The 19,002-nt window shown below is 42.0% G+C and overlaps 1 protein-coding gene across 11 annotated transcripts in view; it reads right to left on the bottom strand.

Moving 5' to 3' along the window:
- Window positions 1-310: 310 nt before the first annotated feature.
- Window positions 311-19,002, bottom strand: part of gab1 (GRB2-associated binding protein 1) — a 58,716-nt gene continuing 40,024 nt past the window's right edge. For 6 of the 11 annotated variants that reach the window (XM_085276585.1, XM_085276592.1, XM_085276593.1 and 3 more), the window contains 12 exons: window positions 18,745-18,873; window positions 18,151-18,316; window positions 13,202-13,403; window positions 12,931-13,023; window positions 11,805-12,487; window positions 10,439-10,533; window positions 10,048-10,348; window positions 7,777-7,860; window positions 4,511-4,604; window positions 3,851-3,977; window positions 2,283-2,411; window positions 311-2,187 (listed from right to left, as the gene is read on the bottom strand). In XM_085276585.1, coding sequence (XP_085132711.1) covers window positions 2,029-2,187; window positions 2,283-2,411; window positions 3,851-3,977; window positions 4,511-4,604; window positions 7,777-7,860; window positions 10,048-10,348; window positions 10,439-10,533; window positions 11,805-12,487; window positions 12,931-13,023; window positions 13,202-13,403; window positions 18,151-18,316; window positions 18,745-18,873 — 2,262 coding nt within the window. In that variant the 3' untranslated portion in view covers window positions 311-2,028. Of the gene's footprint in view, window positions 2,188-2,282; window positions 2,412-2,942; window positions 3,019-3,850; window positions 3,978-4,510; window positions 4,605-7,776; window positions 7,861-10,047; window positions 10,349-10,438; window positions 10,534-11,804; window positions 12,488-12,930; window positions 13,024-13,201; window positions 13,404-18,150; window positions 18,317-18,744; window positions 18,874-19,002 lie in introns of all 11 variants that reach the window. The other 5 variants (XM_085276586.1, XM_085276589.1, XM_085276587.1 and 2 more) reach the window with 5 other exon arrangements.

Genomic DNA, 19,002 nt, shown 5'->3' with positions numbered 1-19,002 from the left:
CCAAATGTTTTACAGCTGCCATGTACGATTAGCTTTACTTATGTTTTAAAGTAGTTCAAAAGTCTTCAACTGTCACAACTGGATAGAAAATGTTTTGACAGTTTTGAGATGTGTCCGTTTCAGATGACCGAGGACTGCCTTGATGTTATTTCCTTATCAGAAATCCCAATGATTAAACATACTTGGAGGGCATAGCTGGAGAATATATGTAGGTCCCAGGTTAAGTGTAAAAGAAATGATTTCTTTAATTATTCTACGACTGGAAAAATTACAGAAAGAAGTGCAAAGAACATAAAAAGAAACTTGTAGATGGGTTTGAGGCTGGATTTTATTTAGTCCACTTTTAAAATGTACATTTCTCTTGAGATTCATTAAAAAAGATAAAGCATTATCAGCTTTGCAGTCCATTTCACGAAGAGACTGCAATAAAGGAAAGAGTGAAGTAGGAGGAAGATGACTTAGTAGGCACATCTTTCAAACGATACATGTTAAATCTAATTGATGGCAAAATATGTACAGCTATGAGTTGTTTTTTTGTTTTTGTTTTTTAAATCACGTGGTAGCACATGCTTGGGATTTCTGCGGGAGAGCCGACAGTCAAGTCAAGTAAAGCAGGGATGTATGTAGGCAAAGACTTTCCGTCTCTAAAATATGCATCAAGTTGACTGCACGAGGCAGTCAATTTCCCAAAACTGTATGCCAGTTCAATTTAAAATAAATTAAACCTAAGTGGAGAGAGAAATGAGGAAGAGAAAGGAGAAATGAACCTGTGAAGCTAATTGACCGCTTGTCAAACGAAGCATTTTAGCAGACTTTAGCAAATGTTCCTCCATATCAATCAATACTGAGCTAAAAAAAAAAAAAAGAGAAAAATGGACAAGACCTGATACAATAACTCGAGAAATAAATTAGAAATGGAAAGTTGCATTAATATGCATTCATAAAGAGTACCTGATTTTTCTCTCTCTCTTTCTCTCTCTCTCTCGCTTTGATACCTTTGCATAACTTAGAGAAAACCTGTCACGTTCTTTTAAAAACTCACAGTAATTCATTCATTTATCACAAGTGCTGATACCATCGAGTCAGGTACGGGATTCTACCCTGCAGAATCCATATACCTTAGAGTCAAACATGCTGGATATTCCATACAAATAAAGGACACTTTTCCTGTTTATATACATAACACTATTGTACAGTCTTTGCACTTCCATTACAACAGATCGAAGCATCTCCACTTACTGAATAAATGGAAATCGAATCATGTTCAGTGGATTAAAAACCTCAAGTGAATCCGAAGCTTGAATTTTAGTACAGGTGCCTACGCAAGTGGAAGAAAAATCTAAAGTAATGCTTCTCTGAAATTTTGTCGTACTGGCTTTCCAGTTTGAAGTTCGCCTTAGACACAGTTCGGGGTCAGTTTCCTGAGCTGCTAACAGTGTCCATAGTAACTTCACCCTGCTCAAACAGCAGGGAAACAAAAACGTAAAACAAAAACACAACACCGTTAACGTGCTATGCTAACGTTTAGTGTTGCGCTGACAGAGCTGTGATCATGTTATAAAGTGTTCTCACTTGCACTTCAAAACGACATCAAACAGCATTACAATTTTTAGGAAATGTTAACTCTGGATCAGCCCACAGGCCGCTGAAAGGTGAACGACGACATAACTAATCCAGAAAGAAGGCAGTGAATGTTCAAAGTTGGTGAGTCTGCTCAGGTCAAATCCTGCAAACAAGTCCAGTCTTTCCTCATGCTCTCAAACTGCATACAGCTTATTCCTGGACCACGCCCCTTTCTACAGCTGTACACACAGCGCTCCTTTAAGCCCGACAGCAGTGTAAACTAAACAACGTTGAGTGGCTATGACGCTCCACTGGCTCTTACACACTAGGGATCTTGTTAGGTTGGAACGAGACAGCTGGATCGTTCCAAAGCGAAAACCAGAACCAGCATTAGTGTGGAAGCTGTGGCGTTTTGGTAGTTTAGAGTGGGTTGGGTGGTGGGGTTGTGTTGTTGGGACAACAGGGTCACTTGGGTCCTTTGGAAGGGGTGTCTGTCTCTGTCAATTGGCGGCCATCGCTCCAGGCCTCCCGGGTGCTCTTAAGGGCCTGTGTTCGTTGCTGGTCCACAACTACATAGTCGACACGCTCGTCTGATGCTGTGATGCCAGTTCCGTTGCTTTTCATCTGAGGAGAGATGAGGTCAGTCTTAAAAGTTTGGCCATAAATTTCCTCTAAGTTAGAACGTGTGGTTTGGAGTATGGGCCCTGGTAAATTCCTACCTTCCTAGGTGGGGTAGACTTGCCGGAATCGAGATCCAAGTCCAGGTATTCTACCTGCTTGTCTCCCTTTGGTTTTACCACAGGGCTACTCCCACCGTCAGCATTCATGGGCGGAGCGAGCTTCGTGATCTGCGTAAGTCAGAAAAGGGATTTATTTTTATTTTATTTTTTAATTGATAGCAGAGTCACAGAGAAACACAGCTCATACTCAAATGCACCAATGTGTTGTCACAATGTCTAAAATATTCATGCAAATGGGTTCCTCTACTGCAATTGTAGAGGAATGAACATATTCAATCAGTGACCATCTTTTCACGTAATTTGTCCCATTACTAATAATAGTTTCAAACCTTTAAAACAAAGAAAATTTCTACTTTAGGCATAGTGACAACAACTTGGGCCTGTAATTAGTGTTAATTATGAAATACAGGTACGATGGAGAGATTAATTCGAATTAGGATGGTGACACAAAACTAAGAAATTCTAACTGTAAGGAAAGTGATGGTAGATAACGTCTGAAAATTCACTGCAACCTTTATATTCAAGCCACAGCTTGTAGGTGGTTTTTGCACAGCAAAGTCTTCGTACTTTCTCATCTCACAATAGCACCCAAAAATGACAGGGCGGGCTATGCACGTCTAACCTGGCAACCCTGCTCACCTCCTCTATGGTGTCAAGTTCCTCCACCTCCCTCTTTACAGGGGTGATGGGGACTGTGCAGTAGAAGGACTCCTCTCTACACAGTAAGAAGAAAGTTGCAAAGGATGAAAGAAAAAAGGAGGAGAAAACAGCAGGTGGTTAAGAACAAAATGCAGGAATAAGGATGACGATGGTAGAGAAATGAGAAACTAGGAAGAAAGCAAGGAATTAAAAAAGACTGATAAAAGTTCAGGAGGTCAGCAGACGATAGCAAAGCAAACGTTGGAAGAAAGTAAAAAAAAAAAATTAACAGCAAAAAAAAGAAAGGAGAAAAAAAAGGAAAACTGTGAATCGATTACCCAAAGTGTAAGAGAAAGTATCCCCGTAGGTAGAAAAGTCAGCTCATATAATAGTATCATTCTTCAGAAAGAGCAGTCAATTTTAAATGAGACACGTTAACTTCATTTCTTAATAGCCAATATTCCGATTTAAGACAACACCTGAAAAGTAAATGAAGAGAAAGAAGGAGCATAAAGAAAGCAGAGCAGCAGGGCAAAAGCAGAACTGCAAAGAAACGGGTTGAAGTGGCGAGGAGTCCATCTGCAGCAGCCAGTAATTTGTCCGCACTAATGTGTGGCTTAGGGAGAAGAGCACTGGAAATGGGATTTCTTAATAGTTTCAGTAAGCAATTACAGCTCAAAATTGCAAGTTGCATGGTGTATGATCCTCCAAACTGTCTGCCTTAAACTAAAGCTTCTGCTGTGTTTATTTGTGTGTTTGCAGATTTAATTTAAACGAGATGAAACTGATTGCAGACACCACAAAAAAAAAGAAGACATTTATCAGATTATCAGCTTTGATTATCTGTGAATAGAAAAAGAAAGGAGAAAAGTAATCTCTGTATCAGAGTATAGTTGTGTGTTACATACTGCTTCATCTGTGGACATATTAGGGTTCATGGCTACGTAATTCGGTTCAGTAGAGTCCTCGGAGTCAGTGCTGGAGGCCGTGCTATGCACTGACGGGGGTCTCGTTGGCATTGGAAACCTAGAAGGACTAAGCAGCATTCACAATGTTTACACACTGACTTCCCAGAAATTGCAGTCTCTGGTGAGCACAAAATATAATATAGACATAACAGCCCAAACCCACTGCAGCCAGAAGAGTCCCTACAGCACGAAAGCACACAAATTACCTCGTCTCAGATAAGCCAACAGACTTCCTTCAGTATAATACAGAATCCTGTTTTATGAGCAGTGCTACTTTGGTCACAGAGTGACTACAGTAAAGCATGAAGTATTAGTGCCTACATCTTTAGTTAACTGGATCTATTACAAAAGGGCACGTTCACACCAAAAGAAAAATATACTTTCACTGCATGTTGTGGCAGAGAGTAAAAAAAACAGGACAATCCAGACTTAACATTAGCTGCTATACACATGCAGTATGTTTAAGGTTCTTAACAGGGAGCGAGGGACGGTGTGTCTTCTGGGACAATGATCTTGCTGCAAAGAGCTGTGTGAACATGCCCTTATTTGTTAGCCAAACACTGAACTATAGAAAAGCTGAGGAACGTCTTAGGTACTTACTCTCGAGCGAACGACCGTGTCACTGGTGAGCGTACAGGTGTGCTTGGCTCATCCCATTCTGGCACTGGTTTGATCTCTAGTGGAGCAGGTTTTACTGCAGGAAGGAACACACAGCAGTCAGCCACTGCTCGAAAAGCATCCTTAAACTGTACAGGGTGGGCCATTTATATGGATACACCGTAATAAAATGGGAATGGTTGGTGATATTAAAGTCCTGTGTGAGGGGGCAAACTCCTCAAGATGGGTGGTGACCATGGTGGCCATTTAGAAGTCGGCCATCTTGGATACAACTTTTGTTTTTTCAATAGGAAGAGGGCCATGTGACACATCAAACTTATTGGTAATGTCACAAGAAAAACAATGGTGTGCTTGGTTTCAACGCAACTTTATTTTTTCATGAGTTATTTACAAGTTTCTCTTTGTTCGCAGCCATTGACATGTTGAAGAGGTTAACATGTGAGGAGCGGATCGAAATTGTGTTATCTGGTGAACGCAGTAACCGGGTCAATGCAGCAGATTTCAATGCAAGACATCTACGAGACCACCCATCTCCCATGCTACAGTTAGCAAACTGGTTCAGTGTTGGATTTGCCAAAATGTGGACGCAAGAAAACTGTCACTAATGAAGAAACATCAGTGGCTGTCCTAGCTTCATTCAGCAAGAGCCCACAGCGTAGCACTCACCGCATGTCACTGAAGAGTGGCACTAGCCGATCATCCCTTCGGCAGATATTAGCTACTCACAAATGGCACCCTTACAAACTCCAGCTACTGCAGCATCTCAACGAGGATGACCCAGATCGGCGCACAGAATTTGCAGAATTGGCAAAACAAAAATTGGAACAGGACCCTCAGTTCATGCAGAAGATTTTGTTCAGTGATGAGGCAAACTTTAACGTGAATGGTGAAGTTAACAAAAAAAAACCCCACCGCTATTGGTCTGACACTAACCCACATTGGATGGATCCCTCCAAGACTGTTGGACAACAAAAGTGATGGTTTGGTGTGGTATATGGGGTACAACGATAGTGGGTCCATTCTTCATCAATGGAAACATCAAGGCCACTGGATATTTGAAATTGCTACATGATGTGTTTCCCTCTTTGTGCACTGAAGCTGGCACGTTCCCTGAGTTTTTCCAGCAAGAATGTGCACCACCACATTATGGGTGCCAGGGCCGAGTATTCCTAGATGAACAGTTTCCTGGAAAGTGGATTGGTCGTCGTGGGCCAGTTGAATGGCCCCCAAGGTCTCTCGATCTGACCCCCTTAGACTTTTATCTTTGGGGTCATCTGAAGGCAATTGTCTATGGTGTGAAGATACGAGATGTGCAGCACCTGAAACTACAGATACTGGATGCCTGTGCTGGCATTTCTCCTGCTGTGTTGCTATCAGTGTGTGAAGAGTGGGAGAAGAGGGTTGCATTGACAATCCAACACAATGGACAGCACATTGAACACATTTTATAAGTGGTCAGAAACTTGTAAATAACTCATTAAAGAATAACGTTACGTTGAAACCAAGCACACCATTGTTTTTCTTGTGGCATTACCAATAAGTTTGATGTGTCACATGGCCCTCTTCCTATTGAAAAAACAAAAGTTGTATCCAAGATGGCCGACTTCTAATTGGCCACCATGGTCACCACCCATCTTGAGGAGTTTGCCCCCTCACATATACTAATGTGCCACAAACAGGACTTTAATATCACCAACCATTCCCATGTTATTACGGTGTATCCATATAAATGGCCCACCCTGTACATAAAGACTGACAGAGGTCAAGAGCAGCATAAATGTTTATATTTTGGAGATCTGTGTGTGTATTAAAATGCACTTTTAAATGACAAAACCATATTCAAATCTAATCAAACCAACATTAGAATTAAAAATGTTAAAAATTAAAAGTTTGATTGTAAAATGCTCAATAACACAAATATAAGTTAGTGTTATTTAACATCTCATTCATATTTCTTCATGTGATTGCACTCAAAACTATCCTTAACCAAACCAGAACTTATTTTTTGCTTTTATGAAACGGTGTTGGAATATTTCAGATGTAAACCTGAGAACGATGAGCCATGTGCTGCTTGTATTGTGATAAGTGCCCAATGTGCAACTCTGTTTAGATGTTAGCCAGGGATGGATGATTTCCCAAAGCTTCTTATAAAGGGACTGGACTAAATGCTTTAAGCAGGCAGTGGGTGAGAAACGTGAGGAAAAAACTATATAAAGTGTCTTATTATGGTAGTGGGCAACCTTGCACTATAGCACTGGTTCTCAGAGTTTCTGGAAGTCTTCTGATGAGATGAACTTCATTTTTTTTTTTTTCTCATTTGGTGTCTTGACGGTGTTTACAGGGAGTGCTGTCTGAAGCCAGCCTGAGCCTCCCATAGACATTAAAATGGACTCAGAATTACTTGGTGATTGTATCAGTCCCCTCATGCCCTAACGGTAAGATGCTGTCCTCCTATAAGACAACACTTCAGGACAGAAACTGTGCAAGAAGAGTCAAAGTTACACGTGCACTAAACCTGTGCATAATGCCCTGCACAGTACAAAAGAGTTGCATGATCCCTTCACTGCAGATGGTCAAGAGCTTTGGGATTTTCCCCAAACATCATCTGTATGTACGGAAGCTAGCGATATCGCTTTTATTAGATAATATCGTTGTTCAATTTCCTCCTGAAGAGAAGTCTACTCTTTTCCAAAGCCCTGTGTGAATGCTTCTCTGACAATAAGTGTGTTCTGGCTGTTACATCCCAATGTGCTATGAAAGTAAAATGTGTTGAACTGCAAACAAAAACACAGACACAAATGTTTGAGCAGAGAAACGTTAGTGAGTCATTTGGCTCCACGGAAGAAAAAAACATCACATTGAAAGTGAGGAAATATTTAGGTTAAGATGGTAGAAATGGTTTATTTTGAAAGGCGTGTTATGACTCTTAATGAGCTTCGAAGATGTAACAAGTGTAATCCACCATGCGTGAGGTACACACTCATCCATCCCCTGCTGGGATTTAAAATGATTAGACTGGATTAATGCAACACCTCCGACACTTCATACACTTCATATTTTTAGAACACACACACACACACACACACACACACACACACACACACACACCCCCCTGAAGAACAAAAATTGTAAAAATCCCCACAGTACATTTACTTACAGCATGCAGAGAATCAAGATGAAGTAGAGTGTGAAAAGGTCACAGAATGAAAAGTATTCAGATGCACAGCAGTTCAGTGTGGTGTACCTACCCTTGCGTCGTCGACTTGGGAATTCACCTACGGTTTGAGAGTCAGTTCGCTCTAAACCCGCTCTTATTATTTTAGGACTGTGACCTGATTGGTGAAAGAAGACTTTGCTGATTACAACATCTTTTTGGTGATCATAACAGTTCAGCCCTACTGTAACAACTGCTCTGCCATGCAAAGCGAAAGAGACGAGACTTTGATGAAGAAGAGCAAAACTGCAACCTCACGTACACCAATTTACCTTTTTTTTTTTTTTTTTTTTTTGCACAGCACACTTCAAGAGGATGATTGTCATGACAACAGAAGACCCATACTGCCCAACATGCACCTCACTCCATGCACCACGACTTCCCACACAAAGACTGACATCACAGCTGTGCATGCACGACGAGCTGTGTATAAGCGCTGAGAGAACACTGAGAAATCATGTCATGTTGACGAGAGCTCGGACCAATCTGCAGAACAGAGCAACTTGAGGACGACACGCACTGCTCTTTTGCACACTGATCACAACATTTTTCTGCAGTGCTGTCAGAAATGCGCTGCGATTGCAGACAAAGATAATTAATTTTAATGGATCCACGTATAGTGGAAATAAGATGCCGTTTGCTTTGAATACACTAGTCAAAGTGTTTGCAACATACGGCTCAGACATCCAAAGCGGAGAGAAAAGTGCACGGAAGATGAACAGAGGTTGCAGAGATTCAGATTAGTCTAGAAAATGGAAGAAGTGGATGGCTCATTTTAAATATAGAAATGAAAAACATCACAGAGCTGTTTAAAGGTGATGCGACATCCTACCCATGCATAACAATGAATACACCAATGGTCTCTACTTTAAAAAGCTAAGGTCCAAAAGACAATCAGCACATAATGATGCTCCTAAAAAGCAACATCACTAACATTAATATAATACCATTTAAGGATATCAGTTAAAAAATACGAGTTTATATTCTTATTCATGTCTATGTGGCATTTTCTAATACAAGAAGCAGCTGTGCACAGATCCAAATATCTAAAACCTGCAATCCAAGTAGAGTAAATTTATGCCAGGAGCAATGGGATTGAACACTGGATAAATATATTTTAATGAGAATTTTAATATTAGCTAAAAAAAAATAAAAAGTGAATGAGATAAAACAATACTTTAAAAAAAACAAAAAAAAAAGCAAAAAGATTTGGGCTTAAACAATAATACAAAACTCAAACTAGACTACAAACATTTACAATTAGCATTTTTATTCGTCTGCTGCCAAAGATATTCAAAAGTGTAAAACCAAGTTTTATTAGCAGTGAGGATTAGGACTGTGTGTGTGTGCACGTCTGTGTGTGTGTGTGTGTGTGTGTGTGTGTGTGTGTGTGTGTGTGTGTGTGTGTGTGTGTGTGTGTGTGTGTGTGTGTGTGAGAAATAATAATCACTTCAAAGCGGTTGCTTGAAAAGCAGCTACTTGATATGATTTTTTTATTTAGACACAGCAGTTCAGCAATGACCAAAGCCAAACTTGGAGCTGACTGACTCAAGGGCCACGTTAAAGGGAGAATTCCCAATCTGGAAATGTAAAACTCCAGAAAACTGCTCCGTTTTCGACAGTGACAGTAACAGTACCGGCTTTTGATGTGCCTCTGTGATTATTTCCCATCATTCTTCAACTCTCTTTCAGTCTATGAGGTCCCCAATCAAAAGGCTCCATTCAGATGCTGGGAACAAACGGGATGGAGGTGACCAATTAAGGCCTCAATGACTCCGTGGCACAGACAGCAGACCCCTCCGAAATGGCTAACAGAGCCTCACGGGAGCTGGAGGCAAACGCGGTTTTGACAAGGAACTAACTGTGTTGGATGTAATCAAATGTAGGGAAATAAACTAATTCATCAAGAGGTGAAATAAGCTGGTCAAGGACGGGCGCAGAGGGAGACGGTGGTATTTAATACACCAGACAGACCAAAGAAGACAAAATGAGAGAAACATTTTTCCACATTAATTATGACAACAACTAAAGCAGGATGAAAAATGACACCGCTCTGAGAATGAAATTTTGTGCAGATGGCTTTATGACCATGAGCCATCCACTGTGGGAATAGCAGCAGAGTGTGAGACAAAGCACGTACAGTTGGTGCATTAGTGAACGCTGAGCATACTAAACTAAGCTCACAGCAGCAACAAACTCACACACACCCCTGAAGCAAGAACTCCACACACACACACGCACACACTCACACACATCACTTATGAAGTCACAGCTATGCATGCAAGCACACCTACTGTCTGCTCACCTTTGCGATCGGGTTTGAGATTTCGGTCCACAGGTGGGGGCTGGCACTCACTAAGCAACGGCCTGCGGGGAGGGGTCTTCGGGCTTGAGCGAAATCCCATGTGGGCAGGTGGAGGAACCTGTTTTCCCAGGGATGAGAACTCCATAGTACCTGGGGTCATGGGGACGTAGTTGGTTTCGTGCATTGGCTCTGGCAAACTGCCCGAGTGATGATGTGACGGTGAGTTGGCACTCATAGGCACGTAGTTTTGGTCGACCTCTTCTGTAGAATGGCTACCCACTGGCATCATTCCTTTGCTTTTCTGAGGGTGACAAGGGAAAACCGATTAACATACACATTTCTCCCTAAAGCCACAGAACGATTATCCAGCAGTTACACTTGAAATACTCACAAAATAGGTGTTGAAGCTTTCATTGAAGTCAAACGAGCAGCTTTTGTCAGAAGGGAATGATCTAGGAATGTCATAGCAGTCCTGGGATCCAAAGTCTACAAAAAGCAAAACCATGATTACAATGCAGTTTATAAACAGCCCTTCTACACAGAGAGCAGCAAATGATGTGCACTGTACATTATTAGCCTTCTTTCAGGCCCATTTATGCTACAGGACAATTCCCACATAACAGTTGTCCTCTATTGTGTGTTAAGTGTTTTCATGACTTTGCAGATTTAGTCTGTGAGACAAAGCTCAAAGGCACCATGTAAGCACTCTACTTTGCAGCATGTAATTACTGTATTTTTTATTTTATTGTCATCAGGTACTCATGCAGTTGCTAATGCATTCCACTTATGACCACAAGAACCACAACAGCGCGAGAAAAAGCTTTGAAGACAAATGAGAGTCTCTTCCGGGGAAGAGTAAAAAGGAGGGGTGAACATTACAAGGAGACATGAGACTGTTTTGGCTCTCCATCACTCCCCCTGTGGCTACCATGCAAGTCTCCCAAGTTGCTCGAGTTTGCTGCAACTCGCTCAATCTGTGTCGAAGCCATCTCACAGCAGAGGCTGCAGGCCAGCAAAGACCGGTGCTCCTGAGACCGGCGTGGTGTGGTAGGTGAACAGCACGTTCACCTTGTTTTTGTTACTCAGTTATTTGTTTTTCCATGGAGTTCTTTCTAAATAAGGACATCCTGTGTAAAAAAAAAACTCTTTTATGAGGTTTCTTAAGTAAATAAATTATAAAAAATTATAATATTTGCTCGAATTTAAAAAATGTGTTTTTTTCCATAACAGTGCAGCCCTGCCCTAGGCACAATAATCTGCTCTGTCACCAAGACACAAAGCATAAAAGGGAAAAAATTCACAAATGCCCCAAATTTATTGGGGGAATAACCACTGCTCATCTAAAACAATAAAGCAAGACGTAGTCAAAGGACTTTGACTACGATGACCTCGATGACTGAGAACCTTCACAGAAATGAAGCAAGACCTATTTTGCAATTCCGATTGTCACCACAAGAGGGAGAAGCAAGAAGAATCGACACCATGAGTTTCTCTTCTCTTGCCAGACTATTTTAAGGCTCTGTAAAAAGGATGTTGGCCATGGATTAAAGAACTGTTATTAAAAAGGAAACTCAGAACATTTTTATCTGCTTTTGTTAGATTTTGGTGCAACAAATCTTCATAAGATTAAATAATAGAATATCCTGCCTACCACATATATGTGCCGTATTGTCGAAAAGGTAAAGGTGAGAATAGGTTTTGAAATTAAAATAAAGTGAAAAGGGCACCACAAACAAATAAACCTCTACAATACAAACCTTTGCGGAGGCGTGAACAGTCCACAGTGCCAATAGTGTTGCTGCGTAAAGCCTTACTCCCAGCGCTTGTGGGCACACAGTAGTTTCCATCTGTCTCTGAGGCTGATCGAGGCACACTATAGGTGTCTGTAGGTGAGCGCTCAGCAGGAGGCGGCGGGAGTCCTGAGCTGGAACTGAGGGAAGGCTTGGGTGGTCTGGGAGGGGGCACTACATCTCCCCCGCTTTCTGAGCCTCCTACCCCTGTGTTCGATACTGTGCGGGGCACTTGGTAGGTGCTGTTTGCACCGGGTGTGGGCGGGATGTCGTAACTGATAGAAATGTTGCGCATCTGTGTCTCTACTGAGGGCTTCCGTGTCGGCGTGTTGAAGACATAAAGGTCAGAGGCATCCGCGCCGTCTGGATGAGGCGGAGGGGAGGAGGCTGACTTGGGGAGCAGCACAGTGTCCTGGGAGTAGCTGCGAGGAAGATGATAAAAGCCACTGTCAGTTGAGAGGGAGGCACCGCGTGATGGAGGCGAGTCATAGATGGAAGGGGCGGACACAGGAGTCTGGTGCGGTGGGAAGAAGCCATTGTGTGAGGTGTGTTTAGCCGAGGAAGTGGAGGATGTAGGCGTGCGGTGAGATGGAAGGTTGTCATTCAGGTCTGTCTCTGAAGAGGTAGACTTGGAGCACTCAGCATGAGCTCTGATAACACAATACACATAAACACCAGATAATTAATACAAAAAGTAAAATACGTTGATTTGCAGATCACACAGTCACACCAAGCCAAAAACACTAGTATACAAAGGCTATGTTAGTAACTAAGTCATATCCAGACAGCTTTTATCATTAAACTTTTCCAACTCTTGCCATGTCAGCACGCTTTTGTGGATAAAGTGGAAGACTGAGGTTCTTGGTAACTGTTTGTAACCATGCAGGAAATAACACAATTATTACACTGTTAGGCAAAACACCCACGTCTTTTTCTGTTTAGAAGGAAGGCCTTTTGCTAAACAAATGCAACCTAGATTTAATAACCGTCATTTACATTTACAACATTCACAAGTGTTTGGAGATCTGTATTTTATGCGTGTGCAACACTCCACACAAGCAGGCAGTTCCAGCTGGATTGGCTGGCCACTCACAGGCTAGCCTGTGGAGGAACAGTCTTGCTCTCACACTCCTCCAGGAGCAAATACTCCTGGTCCCTCTCCAAGAGAGAGTGATGCTCCACTGAGCTACACACAGCATACGGCAGAGACAAGGACAGGAGTGGCAGTACAGTTGAAAGTATACAAAAAGAATAAATGGCTTGGAAACCACACTGAAAAATGCTTAGCTCACCATGCGACACTCCAACATAGAGAATATGGAGACTTGAACCTATAAAAGAAGCATATTCGGACACGATCTCACCTGCTGGGTTCAGGCTTTTTGCTCTCACAGTTAGCAAGCCACAGGTAATCCTGGGGCTCCTCTGAACTGGACTGTGAGTCCAGGTGTCGCACACTGACTGGCTGGTAAGGGGCCGGCACATTGGTAAACACTCCTGGACCTGGGTGTGGAGCGTTTTCCACCACCAGTCCCATGGCGGACTGGTGAGCAGCTTTTGCTGCATCTGGAGGACAAAGAAATGAAAGCTGAGGATAACTCCTGTCAAAACTTAATGTTATTTAGTGAGTAGTACACAGAACTAAAGAATGAAATACAGTAAAGCTGTCTCCATAACTGACCACAGAGGTTTCAGGCCACTGCCAGTGAATTAATGTCTAAGCAGCAAAGGGAAAATTTAATGAATGACTAAGATTAATTTCTTACACTGATCACACAACTAAAAAAATAGCCACAAATAATGCCAATAAGACCTGTCACATGTGGCTCAGCAGATGTCAGTAAATGCCTGCTTCACAGTTTTAAGTGCAACACCAGCAGAGCACATTAGCATTTCTGCTACATTTCCAGCTGTTTATTCAACTTTGACTCCACATGCATTGGCAGTCACTGATGAAGAGCAAGGAGCTGCACCTACTGTGGCCCTGTGAAACCCACTGAAAATGAAAGAGAGGCCAGAGATGGTATTAAGCACAAAGTAAAAAGTAAACTGTATGTGCCAATGTCAACTCTAGCAAAGTAAACTTGGACCCAAGCTGTTTCCTAGCAACCCAATTCCAATGTAACGCTCAATTGTTTCCATTCACGCTGACACTACGTCAACTTTGCGACTGTATGTGTGAACTTGAGCAGCTGATGTATATACGCACATTCTGACGAACAGATGTGCGTCCCTCTACTGTGTATATCAAACCAAACCTCAAATTAAGGTCGTTAGCCTGCAGCTAAAACACTGTTACTGACTGACCCAACAAGCTACTACAATTACCTCACTTCCTTCTTGGGGAGAAATCCCACAGGAAATAAATCCAAATGCAGCACGCTGCCCAGCATGAGGCCAGGAACACTGGCACAAACAACTCATGTCAAATTAAAGCAGATGGATGTCACCGATATCACGACTCTGCGTTAGCCTACATCATTTCATGTATAACATGTCACCCGAATAAAAGCTTTGTGTCGACAGACTACTTTCTGTTTTTTGCCTTCCAACAAGCTACTCCTCAGACATCATTTTTAAAGGTCTCTCTGCTTTCCCACATGATGAGCTACTAAACAAACCTGCTGCTCAAGCTGATTGTTCTACTGCACTCAGAGCCAAGATAGCTGATGCGTATATGTGTTTTCGTTCCACATTTCTCTACTTTTTTCTCCTTTTTCACAGCTCTCCTCCCACACTCTTCTATAACTGATGTGGTTTTATCTCATGCAAGGTCCCCGAGTTCTCTTCTTTTAAAAGTCAGTTTCTCTCTTTTACGTGCATCATTTGCTCCTCTCATCTCCTCCGCTATGTCCTTGTCTTTTTTTTTACATTTGTTTGTTGAAGCTTTAAGTGCTGATTCATACAGGAAAAGGGAAAATCCCCTCTGCGTGTACTAATCTATACCTCCTACACTCGCTCTGAGAGCCTTCATTCCCCTAGCCCTACTAATGTTCCCTGCCCAGCTATGAAGCACTCTACTGTGGCCACACCCACACGCGACAGAGGAGTGAGAGTTCTGTCTCACATGCAGAGAAGTGCAAGAAAGCACAAAACAGAGAGCCAGGGACATTCTTTTGTACTGAGCAGTGAAGGGTATCTGCAAAAGATATCCGTTTTTACACCCAGGCTCTCCTTTAACCGTCTTACTATGAGTTCGTACATCGGGGTTTTCAAAGCCAGCTCTGACATCTACAGAAAAGGTGCCATCAGTGTTGTTATCATGGTTACCCTGCAACACTAGCTATTTAACAGAGCTGGAGGCATAGTCACACTTTGGAGAGAATGACCTTGGAGGAGTATCAGTGACTCAGTTGCCAGGTTTGAAAAGCACCTTCGTCTCCAACAAGAATCAGAGTTGTGTAGCATAGAGCAGGGTGATATGACCAAAAATATTTATCACGATATACATTGTGGGGATAGGTTAACTGGAAAATCCAAATTGCCATTAGGTGTGAATGTGCGAGTGAATGTGAGTGCAAATGGTTGTCTGTCCCCGTGTGTTGGCCCTGCAAAAGACTGGCGACCTGTCCAGGGTGTACCCCGCCTCTCGCCCTATCAAAGTTGAGATAGGCTCCAGCGCCCCCCGCGACCCTGAAAAGGAGAAGCGGAAGCGAATGGATGGATATACATTTGAAAATTTGCGATACCGATATAACTGACGATATAATTGACACTAGACAAAATACTTTACATCTCCACAACTTTATTAGTGCAAAAAACCCCATCAATATATTTTCACTTAAACAAGCAGCTGTTTTTTTATGCGCATTAAAGTTATATAAAAATGTAACAGTGCAAATTCCTTGCTGACAGTTTAACCAAAAGGCATTTCTAGTGGAAATTGGCCGACATATCCTCAGCATAACATCCACAAAACTTTGTTGATAATTGGCGTCTGTCTTGTGTCAGTGACGTAAAAGATGGATTTAATGCGACATAACCATTCAAACAGCAGTCGCTTTCTAAAACATCAGATATATCTCGGATTCAGAGGTTATACACACAATACGGTAATATTATGTTGAAGCACAGTACGTATCAGTCCGCGAGACTCCTGCCTACGGTAGCCGTAATGCTCTGACAATCCATCAAGCGGTGCGGGTTCGTAGTTTAGCAAAGTCGTACTAAAACATTTGACAGATTTTCGAGCGCCGTGTACATAAAATCGTTTCGAGGTCAGTAAACACAACCGGAATTCATACATAAGGCACACGGGATTATAAGGGGCACTGTCGATTTTCAGAAAAATCAAAGGATTGATTTTAAGTGTTATTTTCCAAAAAACAGGGTAATAACGACGGCCCGCTAGCATGCTCTACCAAAAATAGTGCTTTGTTGTGTATCTGACGGACGAAAGCCAAACCAGTTCCACACCACTGAAGTTGCAGCATTTTTGCAAACCAATTCTGGTTCATCCGTTTCATTCAACGATCCGCTTTCGCTCTTATCATTCTGCGTCGCCGCCATGTGCGTATGTAAACATAGGCACTGCGCATGCGTGTTTTACCCATATTCTATCGCGATATTTCATTTTCCTATCGTTGCCCAAAATTACACGGTATTACCGTGAACGGTATGATATAGCCCAGCCCTAGTGTAGCATGTGAAACAGTGAACATGTGCAACGTCTGTGCCAGTTCTCACCACACTAAAAATGCTCATTGCTTCGCTGATGAGGTCAAGAAACTATAGAAGACATTTAGACAATTAGTCTCAAAGACAGAGCGACAAGAGAGGAAAAGAGGAGTGTTCAAGGGAGAGGAAATTAAAACCAGATAAGAGGAAACGAACGAAAGAAGGCCAGTGAGAGTGACAGGCGTACAATGCTTTTATTATCCAGTACTGGGGGGAAAAAAGAGTAACGTGAGCCTCAATACTGCACAAAGTTCAACACATGGATCATTAGACCTTGGCTGAGAACTATGCTGAATAGAGACCTCTTGACACATTTAACTGGTTCCCTTAGTTCCTTCAGAAAGAAAGATCCTGACATCTGTGAGGTACAACAGTGATATCCAAAAGAGACCCATCAAATGTAAATCATTTATCCTCTACTTTTATACTGTATTGCTCAACTGTGGTGATAAACTGGTGTCATGGCTAAAAAGAATCCCCTGATGCTCCATGGCATCTTCACCATGTCCAAGCGCTTTGTTGAGAGACACCAGCGTGGACAAATAGTGATTTCCTGTAGTCATCTTCTAACAGGGGAATCCTTGGATCGCTTAAAGCTGCGGTTCTTACCTGGAGAAACTTACATGGCCATGCTATAGGATCGTTTTGCCTGTTCATGCTGTTGCCATGATATACTGAATCTCACTTAAGGAAAAGGAAAAAAAGAAAAGAAAAAAAAAAGAGAGAGAGATGGCAGGTGTTGTTCATATGCTAAAAATTATTCATTGCTGTCCACAGCTACTACGCTTCTAGTTACTAGTTACTACTTCTAGTTACATTATGCATTCTGTGGTAATAATGAGATTAGGATGCTTTTCTAAGGTGTTGCAGGTGCATTAACGCTAAAAATGGGTTGCTTTAGCCCGGTGCTAGGTGGCTGCAAACCAACATGATGATGTGAAAATATCCGATGCAGATAAGAGAGCCTAACATGTGCCTGTGCACCACTTTTGGTGGCTCAATTCCTGATGGTCTAGGGCATAGGTGTCAAACTCTGGCCCGCGGGCCAGATTTGGCCCGCAGACTAATTATATTTGGCCCGCGAAGCCATACCAAATTACTATCAGAGCTGGCCTACTGGTATTATACAGCTAATATATATATTGTTTAGTATTAAGCTTTGCTTGTTCCATATTCAGTTTTTCAGCAAAACTTGTTTGAGTCCATAAGAAAAGATTCATTCTTATAGCTAGAGGAAGATTTTTTTTTCAATAAATATTAACGTTAGCCCGCAACTTTGTTCCAGTTTTGAATTTTGGCCCACTGTGTATTTGAGTTTGACACCCCTGGTCTAGGGGAAGTTTGTGGAAAAAGAAACACACAAACATGCAAACCGAGATTTTGTGTATTATGGTGAAACATAACCAGGTAATTATTTCTGATCTACTGATGTTCTTAAATAAATCACAGCCTGTGCCACAAATGTAACAAAATCACCCTATTTCAAATATCAACAGTTCAAAGTAAACTTTCTACTCAAAAGACACAGAATATAAGTATATATAAACATAAATATCACTGTGTAACCTCGACAGTGAAGCAAAACATCAGTGCCAATAGTGCCCAAACAGAGTGATGTGTGGCTAATTGTAATTACCGTCATCGGTGGGGTTAAAACCACAAATGTCGCAGATGTGGCGGACCCACTTATTCATCTCGTCTTCGGTGTCAGCCACCAGATAAAAGATGCGGTCAAAGGTTTTGATGTCGAATATGTAGCTGTTCTCCAAATCTTTCTTGCTGAAGGTCAGACCGGCGTCCACCTGAGGGAGAGCAACCGACACGGCTTAGCTTAATGTGGCATCAGCCAAGGAAAGACTGATCACTAATAGAGCTAACCAAAGAAACGAAAAAAAAGGGAAAATGTATTAAAGTGATCATTCTTAATTAAGAGAATTTGCAAAAATAATCTAAAAGGTAACTGCTCTCTAAGCAACAAATGAAATTTGAGCGCTAGAACCCAGCACTTAAACTATTATGCTAAAACATTTGTACACCGCAGTCACGTACAGGGCATTTTCATTATTTTACACAGATTTTTAAGGACAATTAAATTCATCTTGGATATTATGCAAATATTCATCCAAATACATCAAAGTGACATCATGCAAACCTGGATCTATTCAAGATGGTAATAATTTATATAACTTGTGCAATAAAACTACAGGGCAGAAGTAAAAGGGGAGCATACCTGTTCACATAAGTTGAGGTCAATCACACGAATGGGCTTCTTGGCATGGTCATTCTTGTAGTACTCCAACACGTCTGGGTCGCCTGTCAGACGGCCGCTGCGAAGAACAAACCACCGCTTCTTCCATGCCTGCAGGGTGAGCACAGAAATGAGGCCAAAGGTTACATGTGTGTTCTCACAATGGCTTCTCCATTCCCAGATGACCACAGGCTGGCCAAATGCTGTACTTTTTTCAGTTTAGCCACTGTGTCCTATCAT

The sequence above is a fragment of the Mchenga conophoros genome, linkage group LG6 (genome assembly GCF_057382185.1).
Source record: "Mchenga conophoros isolate Kocher_MC1m ecotype Shallow Benthic linkage group LG6, M_conophoros_male_GT1.1, whole genome shotgun sequence".
Lineage (NCBI taxonomy): Eukaryota > Metazoa > Chordata > Actinopteri > Cichliformes > Cichlidae > Mchenga > Mchenga conophoros.
Note: the sequence above shows the minus strand (reverse complement) of the source record. Positions and strands in the feature narration are given on the sequence as shown.